The sequence below is a fragment of the Psammomys obesus genome, unplaced genomic scaffold, assembly GCF_907164565.1.
Source record: "Psammomys obesus unplaced genomic scaffold, mPsaObe1.curated_primary_1811, whole genome shotgun sequence".
Classification (NCBI taxonomy): domain Eukaryota; kingdom Metazoa; phylum Chordata; class Mammalia; order Rodentia; family Muridae; genus Psammomys; species Psammomys obesus.
This window is the reverse complement of record NW_026596463.1, coordinates 1,506,569-1,518,737: the sequence shown is the minus strand read 5'-3', so window position 1 is coordinate 1,518,737 and position 12,169 is coordinate 1,506,569. Positions and strand designations below refer to the sequence as shown.

General features: G+C 45.1%; 1 protein-coding gene across 4 annotated transcripts in view; it reads left to right on the top strand.

The window, feature by feature from the left end:
• Pde8b (phosphodiesterase 8B) overlaps positions 1–12,169 on the top strand; it is a 211,788-nt gene that overhangs the window by 111,161 nt on the left and 88,458 nt on the right. For 2 of the 4 annotated variants that reach the window (XM_055598357.1, XM_055598355.1), the window contains exon 2: positions 11,299–11,355. In XM_055598357.1, the coding sequence (XP_055454332.1) occupies positions 11,299–11,355 (57 nt within the window). Of the gene's footprint in view, positions 1–11,295; positions 11,356–12,169 lie in introns of all 4 variants that reach the window. The other 2 variants (XM_055598356.1, XM_055598354.1) reach the window with 1 other exon arrangement.

Here is a 12,169-nt window from a genome sequence, read left to right as displayed (position 1 = left end):
CTTCCTCTAGTTCTTCCTCGCTGTGCATTCCACGTGACTGGCGCTCTGGCCTGGGGAAGCTAGTTAGGATGTGCGATGTATCTGGAGCTGTTGAGACTCCTGGCTTTCTTGGACTCACATAAGTGTGCCTGCTCAGGTGTCACCCAGTGCAAGCCAGAGTTTTTGTGATCCACTCGATACCCAGGGCATGCGTGAGCTGTTCCTCCACCTGAAATATGCAGAGCATCAGGTATCTTTCTCTTGCCAACAAGGAAATTGATTTTTTTTTCCATTGGGATTCTGTTTTAAGCTAATGAGAAGAAAATAAAAGAGATGGGAGATTATTGAATTGAAATGTCTGGGGGAAGACATAGCTCCTAGTGAGGCTTGATCTGGTAATTTGATCATATCGCAAAGGGTGTCGGGCTCTTTCCATTTCTCCACCTATCAAGTCCTGAGCAACAACAAGTCATGAGCAGTGAGTATGTGTTCCTAAGTCTCCTGACTAGTCCTGACTAGTGGCCATATTCAGAGAAATGAAATATTTAGTTTTGCTTACAAGTACCCACATGTTTTCTTTAGAACCACAAAGATTCCCAACAGAAATCATGACCCTTGAGAAGATAAAGGGGAAATGGCTGGTAATAAAGGAATTTTTCAGTAAGTGTTGAATTTTATGAAAATAGGATCTTGACATTTCTGGGGATGGTCATTACCAACTCATTGTTTGTGGAGAATTATGTTGATAGATACTATTCCTAGTTATAGGACAGAACTCTAGTATCTTTGCTCTGTGGGACATGCACTATTTCCGCTTTCTTCCAGTTCTTATGTGCACCCATTGCTCTGCCTCCCCTCAGTCCCCTGGCCCTGGTGAAGACATGGCTGTAGCTCCATCTCTTGTCCACTGGTGTGACCGTCCCTGAATATGTACTCATTGTCTTATGGATGGCCCAGAGGTATCTCAAACCTGGCATGTCCAGCACTTAAGTCATGTCCCTGCATAAGCCTCCCTTGCTCCCTACATTATCTATCCTCCCCTTTCTCCCCTCACAATTCTATTGGTGCTACTTTTAAAATCTGTTTTTATTTTGGGTTCTTAATACCTCTACCTCTCTTCCCACTCCCTTATCTTAGGTCGGAGGAAAAGAAGGCTAAAAGGGAAAGGGATATAGGTCTGTTTAGACTTAGTTCCTGCTGATTAGGTCATCGGGATCTTTGGGCAAATACCGCTCTTGTAGTCAGGATGCACAGCAGTCCGGCGAACCAGCAAACCAGCAAACTCAGCAGCAGTAGCAGCAGCCTTCTTCCTTCTCAGAGAAGACCCCTCCCTACCCCTCTCTCTCACTCTCTCTTCGTCCCCACCCCCTGTCATTCTATGATCCAGCATTTATTACCTCTCCGGAGCCCTCAGAATGAACCTAACTGCAGCTGGCCTCTTTGAGCCACACAGGCAGACAGTCTGCTGCTGCGGACAATCTGGAGCAGCCCATATCCCACACCTGGGATTAAAACAAAACATGTTTACATAACATAATGAGAAACCAAAATTCTCACTACACTTACCTCATTGATATGATGACCCTGTCTGCTCCAATTCGTTCTCATTTTCTACCCTCCATACTGTTCCCCCTTGCAAGCAGTCTGCATCTCTGCCTACACCAGTGTTCCTCAAATTCAGGTGAGCACTACAATCATCTGGAAGGCCAATCAGGGTGCATCTAAGATTCCAATTCAGTCCACCTGGAGTGAGGCCTGTGCTGTACATGCCATTTCTAAGATCCGTAATGCTGATGCCATGGACTCAGGAGGTGCCCTTTGAAGAACATGGGACATTGCAGTAGCTCTTTGTGATGTCTTTCCTCTGTCCACACCTCCATCACAGCAATCAGCTAACTTCCAGCCCAACAATGCTGAACTGTTATTTGCCTAGAAAACCTAAGTTTCTCACCACAGTGGCTCCTGCCACCTGCCTGTGGTGTTGCCAGGAGATCAGAATTTCCCAGTTGTGAGCAGGCAGCTTGTGAGGCAGTCTGGTTAGGTCAGTGGTCCACGCACGTGTGCTGGAGTAGAGCAGGTTCCCAGTACCAAATCCAAGAGATGTGAGGTCAAGTTCCTGGGGGCTGGACCATGGTCAGGGCCTGGCACTGGCACAGAGCCCAGTCTCTCTGAAGAAGGTATTTTGATGCTGTGTGTACAAGCAGGTGGGACCCCAGGCACATGGGAATGATCAGGTGAGCAGAGCCTCAGAGCAGAAACAGAAAAGAGACAGGCCCTCCCTGCTAGCCCAGACAAAGGCACACAGCCAGCCTGTTTTCCTGCCAAGAGATCTCCATGGATCTAAGCATGATTGGCTGCAAACTGGAACCATTTTAAAAGAGTAATGTACTTTGATCAAGCAAAAAGTGGTCTTTTGGGACTCACTCATCCCTTTACTGTACTTTGCTGGTAGCTTTCTGAGTTTGTTTGTTCTTCATCTGCACCCCATTTCTAGTTCCTCAGGATTCTGGAGGATGGGGCTGGAACTGTCATCTGAGCCCTTCCTCAGCACCAGTATTGACTGTAAGTAGTCTGTTCCATTGAGGACATTCCCACACTCTTCCCCCTACATCTTTAAATACTAGAAGGAAGCAATAAGACAATGGGAGTTGTCTCGTGACTTCACATGATCGGGTCATAATGGGGACTTCCCTTCCATCTTAGGGAGGGAATTTTGTTAGCTAAGGGAGAAGGGCTGTGTACTGGGCTTTCATTACTGAGACCTTCCCAGGAGAATTTCTGCAGATTTGGGAGGGGTCTATCATTTTCGTTAAGTTTCCACAATTGTTGAGGATTTAGCTGTTCACTTAGGTTTTATGCCTAAGTAGAAGTGTTTATAAATGTGTAGAAATATGGCTATTTTGGCTAAGCAAGAAAAATTAGTTTTCAAAACAGTGAGCATTTGCATTTTGCAGATGAATTCACAGGGATTATTTTTAAGTAGGATTCATTTCAATAAATTAATCTTCCATGGGAACCAGGACTCCACCCACACTCCTCACCCCTAGTGTCCACAGGGGACCGGCTAGTGCACCCCTAGTGGACCGGCTGCAGGTTGGGGTTCATCCCCACATGAGTGCAGAAAGGAAGCATGGTTGGATTCTCTGTGGGAAACCAGATGTGACTGAAAGTCCAGTGCTGTTTCAGGGTCACCAAGCCTTCCTGTGGTTATCTTGCAGCCAGTCATGGAAGACATTTCTCCAAGGCAGCCCTAACTTATAAATGGTAACAATGAGGACAGGGGCAGCATGGGTAATTGAAATCCACAGGAAATCTCCAAGCTAATTTTTAGCAGATGGTTTCTTTCCTTGCCCATCAATTCTGTTTACCAGAGCTCTGACCACAGAGTGAGATGGACTGATTTGAATTTCATCCCTCCCAGCCTCTCCCACTTCAGTTAGTGTTTGGGAAAAAGGAAAGTGTCAGGGGTGGATGACAAGACAGACGAAGACCAGAAACTAATGCTCAGGTTTTTCTGCAGCCTGAGTAATTGGATCTCAAGTAACCCAAAGCGGACTGTTCTTTGCCTGTTTTCTGAAATGTGATGTTACAAGCTCAAAGTCATCCAGCCGTGTCCATTAGTGGCAACATCCATAATAAAAGGAAGTTGGTTGAGAGATGTCACACGTCAGCCACTACCTTTGACTCCACTCTCCAGGTCAGCCTCTGAGTTTGCTCTTTGGAATCTAAGGATGAGCCTGTCTTCACACTCAGCCTAGGTACTCTAAGGGAGAACTGTCGCATCAGAGGGAGCTTGGTGCCTTGATGCTGGAGCTGTGTGTATGATGGGCAGGTTTCTGATGAGTCACAGAGCAGCTGGGTCTACGGTTCCTCCTGGGAAGTTGACTCTCTAAGGCTGTTGTGCTGGCCTCCCTTAGGCACTTGTCATTTCGTGGGTTACCATCTAGACTTTTAGTTTCCATTCTAATTCATTATCAAGCTGGCTTTTTTTCATATACAGTAGATGTCATTGCTATACTGTATGAATAATTGCTTTTTTATTGGGTATTCATACGGGAAATGGCTCCTCCATCAGACCACGCTGGCCAAGTTCCTGATGTTTGGCCAAGGCAGCATCTACATGACCCCTGTGTTTATCTTTTTACTGCTCCAGCATTGATGATATTTCCTAGGCTCATGGGATATAGCATCCTCTTCTCCCATCACTCACCAAGACACACCAGCAACAACAATCTCATTTCTTAAGAAGAGGAGTGACAGTGGAAAGTGGAGTGGTAATATGGTGTGGTTGGCAGAGCCGCCTCCTCCTCCGCCCTGGCGGCTCGACCTCATGGTTGTGCTCTTGGTAGCAAATGTCCATACTGAACTGTTCAAGCTATGCTTCGCAAACTCAGTATTTCCCAGCCAGTCTTTTGCATCTCATTGATGAATCGCCTTCAACTTTCTCAGACCTATATGTATACCATCTTGAGATCACTCTGGAACAAACTGAAGTACAAGTAAATCCACAATTAAGACAAGCCTTCACATTAAGGCAACTTTGGATTTCAAGCTCAGCTATACTCCTTTGGGTGGGTCACCCAACCTTGCTACAGCTTCATTGCTCCAGCTATGAAGAGGGGGCTATGATGGGACTGTTGTAACTCATGAGATGATGTGCCCCCATCCCGTGTCTTATGGAAACAAAGAACAGCCACACACCTCCAGCAAGGCCCTGGAGTCTCAGCCAATTTTCTATTATTTTATTTTGCCAAGTTTCAGAGATACTGTCTGTATTTTTAAAATAGTATCTTATTTTATCAGGGTACGTCTTGACTAGGAAATAAAATAGTATATGCAGAATATTTATGTAATGTTGAATAGTTAATGTTGATGCCCAAATCAAAGAGGCTTATCAGAAAGTATGTGATTTATCAGTGCAGAACATACTACGTGCTGCTTTAAAAGTCGGTCTTCAAATGTATATGCTTGATATATCCCTGTATGAAGACATACCTGTCCCTTCCTCCCATCTTCCTGTAAAATCACCTGCCTTCACTGAGAACATGCCAGCTTTTACTTCAATCATCTCACTGAAGTCTTAAGCTATATTTGCTATTGTTTTAAGTGTAGACATGTTATCCAAATGGTATTTCAAAATTACTCTTTTAATCCACCATCTTCTAACTCTGTGTTCACTTGCCCACTTGGTTCTTTTTGACTTGCTAGTCAAGGTCAGTTCATTTGATAGCTGTGTGGTACCCTGTTTATATGCATATTCCCCAGACAGCTTTTCTTTTCAGTTTTACCTACCGATAGACGTTAATGGATTGTGAATCAAACTGTTTGTAAATGTTTTGATAGCTAATGCTGATTATTCTAATGATCTTGTAAATGCCTCCTGGTGTCCCTTTAGCAGACTCATTCTAAGAAGCCAATCTGTAGAATGAACACTTCATTTTAAAAATTTTTATTAATTATTTATTACAATTTATTCACTTTGTATCCTGGCTGTGCCCCCTCCCTTGTCTCCTCCTAGTCCTACCCTCCCTCACTCTTCTCCCCCTATGCCCCTCCTCTAGCCCACTGATAGGGGAGGTCCTCCTCCCCTACTATCTGACTCTAGCCTATCAGGTCTCATCAAGGCTGGCTGCATGGTCTTCCTCTGTGGCCTGGCAAGGCTGCTCCCCCCAGGGGGAGGTAATCAAAGAGCAGGTTACCAAGTCCCTGCCAGAGACAGCCCAGCCCCTCCTCCCTTTGCTAGGGAACCCACTTGAAAACTGAGCAGCCTATGGGCTTCCATTGAACAAGGGTTTTAGGTCCTCTCCATGTGTGGTCCTTGGTGGGGTTATCAGTCTCTGCAGGGCCCTCAGGGCCCAGTTTTTTGTTTGGGTTTGGTTGTTTGTTTGTTTGTTTTGGCTCTCTTGGTCTCCCATGGAGTGAATGAGCACTTCCTAATCTTCGCTAGAAACCCCGCCCCCAAACTGCACCAGGTTATACATCTGCCAACAACACGCAGGCTTCACTGTGAGGTCTGCCATCTACCCATAGGGTAGTTGTTTGCTGTCTTAACTAGTCTGTATATTGAACCAGTTGGGTGCAAAAAATATATCACATTATAGTTTAAAAATCTGCCTGGTTACTAATGAGGTGCCTCATTATACTTGTATTTCTGTTTTTGTGGAATTTTTTATTCAAATATTTTATCTGATATTCTTCTTGGTTGCCTTTTATTTATATTTTGAAAATGTTTAAATATATGTTCTAGTTACTAACATTTGTTGACCTTATATATTTTAGGTTTTATCTTTCCAGGGACTACACCTCTTTGTCTTTGTTATTGTTTTTTGGTGAATAGAAGTCCTGAATTTTTTTTTAAAGATTTATTTATTTATTATATATATAATGTTCTGTCTGCGTGTGCACCTGCGCACCAGCAGAAGGCACCAGGTCTCATTATAGATGGTTCTGAGCCACCATGCGGTTGCTGGGAATTAAACTCAGGACCTTTGGGAAAGCAGCCAGTGCTCTTAACCTCTGAGCCATCTCTCCAGGCCAGAAGTTGTGTGTCAGTTTGGTTTATCATCTTTCTAATGATTATATCTTTTGATGAAAATATAATTCTGTATATATGCCCATGTGATAAAATGCACTATGAAATTACTTGTGAAAATTAACACCCGAAAGCATCAAGGCCTAAAACAAGAATATTGCTGTCATGGTCCTTGACTTACTCACCTTCCTCCTACATATGTAGAAGAAAGACTGGAATAGAAAGAACTTGTATTGATCTTTGATATAATTTAGGAATGTTGTGTTGCACAGCTATCTCTTCAAGTCTCTTCCTCTTGCGTGAGTAATAAGCAAACTGTACTTTGAAAGAGCGCCTGTATACAGGTCTAGCAGCTGAGTGTTGGATGGGTTTTGGTGCTCTCACACTGTACCTATTGGTAATAGAATCTGTGGGAGGGGTAGGACCTCCATGACAGACACGTCTTCTCAGCCGAATAGACTCTAGAGTCTCAACCCTTCGACACTCACAGAGATAAAAGGAACTGTTAGGTCCCTGTCTTTAGATTCCTGTCCTGTAGAGCTGGAACCAGGAATTGATTCACTTAAAGAGTCTCTCTGGAGGCTCCTTATATAAAGGACAGATGCAAAGCATCTAGACCAGAGAAGTGAGAAGGTAATGGAATCATCGGCCTCCATTGACCTCTGGGACTTAGAGGTGTGCAGGGTATCCGAGGTGCAGGGAAATCCTGGAGAACAATCAGCCACATCAAAGCAAGAAGAGGGCCAGAAGCTTGTGTGATGGCAGAGCCAGCAGGTAGGCCACAGTTGAGGGAACAGAAGGTGGTTGAAGGTGTCTGGGGGTGATGAATAGTTCTCAAAAAGAGATATTCAAGGTGAAATAGGGTTCCTGAGTTGAAATATAGCTTCCCAGGCTCACCCTGGTGTCGCCATATGCTTCTATGCTGGGACCAGCTTGGAAGCTGGAGGGTGGCTGGGGGTCCATTCCAAAAGCAGAGGCAACACAAACTATTTACTTAGGGCCCAGAAGGACAAAGCTGGCGAGAGGACTGATGGTGTTCTGGGGGCATCTTGAGATGAGTAAATGCTATTTAATATCAGGTCTAAAAGAAGGGCAGAACAAAAGGCTGACCGAACCCCTGAGCAGGGGAGATAGAGAAGGGTTCTCATTCCTGAGTCTCAGCTTTCTACCTGTTTGAGGACGGCTGTAAAAGTCAACGCTCACTTACTCACTAAGTTTCCAGAAGCAAAACCACTGAGGGTTGTGGCGATCAGTACCAGAGAAGGTGGCGCCATGATGGGTGAATCAACAAGCCTGAAGAGCTGTGCTTTTTCTTACTCACTCATGCTGTGCTACTGGGCAACATGGTGGAGTTCATCGCCATTGAAGGGAAGCCAAGCTGTGTCTTTCTTCCCTGCATCCTTTCATCTTGGTTACTGTGATGTATTCTTCCATTTGGGGTTCTCTTTGTCAGTAGTTCCCACTCTGAGGAATATTTCGGTTTGTGTCATTCTGTTAAATCTCCGCTCATGTCTGTTCAGGAAGTGGGCAAACCAAATGTTTGATTTTTTTCTCGTCACACATGTGATCATGGTAACTCGGAATCCCACACTGTGGTAACAGTTGCCTCTAGAGCGAAGAGGCTCTCCCCGGGGTCCACCGAGTTTTCCCTTTCACATTCTGTACTACACACTCTGAATACTGTGTTTCTCCCCCCGGGAGTGCCTCTGCCTTCCTGCCTGTGTGTAGGCTGTTCCCTGACTAGACTCGCCCCTCAACCTTCTCATCTTCCTATTCTTCACAGCTTGCCTGCCTTCATGAATGCTTCTTTAATGTCCCCCAAACCAGACTGTCTTTCTGACTCAACCTCAAAGTTTAAGGAATCGTATCTCTCAGGCAGAGTTCTATGTGCAGCTAAACTGGCAAATAAAAAATAAACAATTGATATTTTCAGATCAATATAGACGGAAGGTGTTCACTACTCATCAGCCTTTGTGGGATGAACAGTGAGTTCCTAGGTGCAGAGGCAAAGGATCTCTCTTTTTATTCCAGTGTAACCAGGCTCCAGGACAAGGCTCACTGTGCCATTGGTGAAAGCAGCAAATACTAGAAGTAGGACTTTTTATTATCTGTGCTAGAGACTAGCTCACCTGCGGGGGAGTTGATGGCCCTGCTGACAGACACATAGTTGTGGGTGAATTCTCATTCACACGTACATGCGTTCACACAAGTGTGTCTGCAGTGTGGTTAAGTATATAATGTGCTCATTAAGTACCTGGGGAAACCAGTAGATGAAGCGGCCTAGAATTTTACATCATCATCTGGCCCCACCCTTCCGTCTTCCTGAGTGATAGGATTTTGTGGCCTGTGGCCCTATCCCTGGGTTGCCTTCTCTGTCCCAGGCAGAGGTGCTCAGTTCCTGTAGGTAGAGCCAACTTGCACACCTGTACATTTTCAGTTGCTCAAAGATCACTCTTTGAAGCAGGGTCTTTGCATCTGTGTATTTGTGTGATGAATTGGTGAATTCTGAAACAGAGTCTTGCAAAGCACTGACACTATTATTTACTGCGCGTTGCCTGGTACATCCCAAAGAGCCAGCAAGAACAACTGTCAGGTCTTGTTGAGAGAGCTGCCATCTTTTGGGCATTGAGGCTAAGGTCAGATGATCCCGAGCATAGACTAAGCAGGAAAGGGCTAGCTAGACAGGAGTCATGAAGCCAACTGTGGGTCAGGGGCAGAGGGGCTGGTGAAGTGAGGCGCCTGAGCTGGAGGTAAAGTAATAGAGCTGGGTGGGGACACACTGACAAAGAGCTGGAAAGAGATAAACAAGGGACATTAGAAACCCGGGACAGGACCCGGCTCTGCATTCCTCTTACTGAGATTCACAGTGTGGAATCCTGCCGTGCTGGCTCAGGCCAAGGCCAGGGTGCAGCTGTGGCTGGGCACCGCGGCGGCTGGATAAGAACGCTGTGGTCTCTCCTGCCTCTAGCATGAGTGTCACCTTAAAATGCTGCTGTCCATCATGGCTATTGCTTGGTCTCCTGTTCAGACCACCCCTTAGCATGCTTCCAGGACACAATGGTGGGGCATGTTCACAGTCATCATATTGTCTCCTGGTGGATGTGAAACCAGCTGCCTCCCACCGCTGAAGTAGGCTAGCAGGCACGTCATGTGCCTTATGGGGATGTGCCAAAGTATATAAGGCAATGCATCAAATAGGGGCAAGTTCTCTCCTTGTAGGGGCAGGTTAAGTCCTTCCTGCAGGCTCCTTCCCCTCAGCCTTTAGCCTCCTAAAGCCCTTTTTCATTTTATTCCGTTGCTGCTCTATTTTTATTACATTTAAATTCCTGTTTATTTGGCGTGTGTTTGGGGAGGGTGGGGTGTACCTACTCATGGTGAATTCCACAGCATACACTGGGAGTCAGAGGAGAACTTTGTGAAGGTGGTTCCCTCCTTCTGCCTGTATTTTAGTTCTGGGAATCAGACTCGGGTCGTTAGGCTTATGAACAAGGGCCTCTGCCTGCAGAGTCATCTCTTGGGCTTTGGGTTTCTACTGACCTTATTTCCTAACAATGAGGTCTGAAGTGAAGCAGAGAAAAGAACAGGGGACACTTTGTGGGAGAAGCTACAGTTTGAGAGTCCAGAGGAAGGGAAGAGAAAGAAGGAGAATGAGGGGAATATTTTGGATTTGTAATTTATAATTCTACCTTGAGGTTTCTGTTGTTGTTATTTAGCTTGGGTTTTTGAGGCAGGAGACTCCCATGTGCCCCAGGCTGTTGTCAGGTAGCTGAGGACAACCTTCAGTGGCTGTGCCCATTTGTATAGTACTGGACCACAGGGCCTCATGCACCCCAGACTCCCACCAACTTACTCCATCCCCAGTTCTTCTGTTGTTCTTTTCCTGTTACTCTTTAATATCCTCTAGCTCTGGGTCGTCACCATGTCCTTGGTCACATGCACTCTGATGCTCCTCCAGACAGACAGAGGGCCTTATATTTCATAAGCTTCCAGGTGGCAAGCCACCTCAGCCACATAGAGAAAAACAAAAATGGATCTGCAGAGGTGAGGCAAAGCTCTTCAGCCAAATTCACTTGGAGAAACAGCATTTTTAAAAATCCAAGTAATTAAAACTAAAAGTGATTAAAAGTAAAAGCAAAGACACATTTGTAGCCAAGGGTGACTAAACAGCTGGGAACTCTTGTTACCTAGAGAACCTGGGCACAGCTTAGCCTCCTGAGGTCCTGGTGTGACAGTCCTGTGCCCCTTGAGGAAAAACGGCTGAGATGGAGGCAGTATCCATGGAACACATGGGTGAGAGAATTAGCTGTTTACTCCTAAAACCTGAAAAAAGTGAAGGTGTGAGGAAGAGGCAGCTCATAACCAGTAGCCTGTCCCAGTCTCTTGGGATTTCAGAATGTCAGTAGGTATAATAATGTAGTACAGCGATAATAGTGATTGCCTGGTAAGCGTAGGTGCTCAGTAAGTAAGCACCAAACTGTTTCTCCCCATAAAACAGCTAGAGTTTACTGTGAAAGGCTTGGACCTGAAGTAGAACACTCCAAAGCCTGCTCCTTCCCATTGGAGATACAGCCTTATAGGTACTATCCCCAGGGCATGCAGTGTGTGGATTCTCATAAATGAGTATCTGAGGACTGGATAGGATGCTCTCTAACTTGTCTCCAGGTCATTAAGTTAGGTTCTCCCACCATTTATGAAGTGACATAATACACTCTACTGTGTAAGAAAGGGGTAAGCAGTCTGTTCTCTGAAGGTCTGACGCTTCTCATGTGCTGTCCTTTATTTAGCAGGTGTCTTCTGCGGAGGTACGCATTGGGCCCATGAGACTGACACAGGACCCTATCCAGGTACGCCTCCCTCCCTCGGAAGGAAAGGGCTTTGCTGTTGGGGCACATGGATAAATGAGCAGTGTTTGAGTAGCCTTCTAGACTAACAAGAGAAAGCCTTTTCTGCTCCTCCCATACATACATATATATACAATATATATATACAATATATATACACACAATAGATGTACACACCCACTATATATACATACTATATATGCACACTCTTTATATATAGCACGCTATATATATATATAGTGTGTGTGTGTGCGTGCACGAACCTATGCGCATGCATGCCTTTATCAGTATCATGCTTCAGAAATTAGACTGTTTTTTGAAGACTTAAATATCACCCTACTTTGAGTATAAAAATAATAAATGGAATTGTCCAATAGACTGTGGGGAAGAACAACCTAGTACCCGCTGCCCACAGAGAGGGAGGAAGTGATGTGTGTTGAAGGGTATGGCTTGGCCGAGAGTCACAGCTGGGTACGACTCTGGCTGGCCTCTTCAGCAGTATGAGTTTGTGTATATTGTTTTTCTTCCTCTGTCCCATTTCTCTGCTGGGGAAGATAATATTTCCATTCTCACAGAGGATTATCAGTGCAAAAAAACTGCCTGTGGAAGATGCTTCATAATCACACCTGGTGCTGTCGTTCGGGAATGGAAATTATGTGTTTACAGTATGCATGTAGGGAATTTTTTGGTTGATCAATTTATCTACTGATAAATAAAGATGGTTGTACCAGTCTCTTCTGTAGTTCACTAACAAAATGACAGAAGTGTTAGAGCCTGGGGAACATGGAGTTTGCTGTGAGGTTGTGTCTCCTAGAAA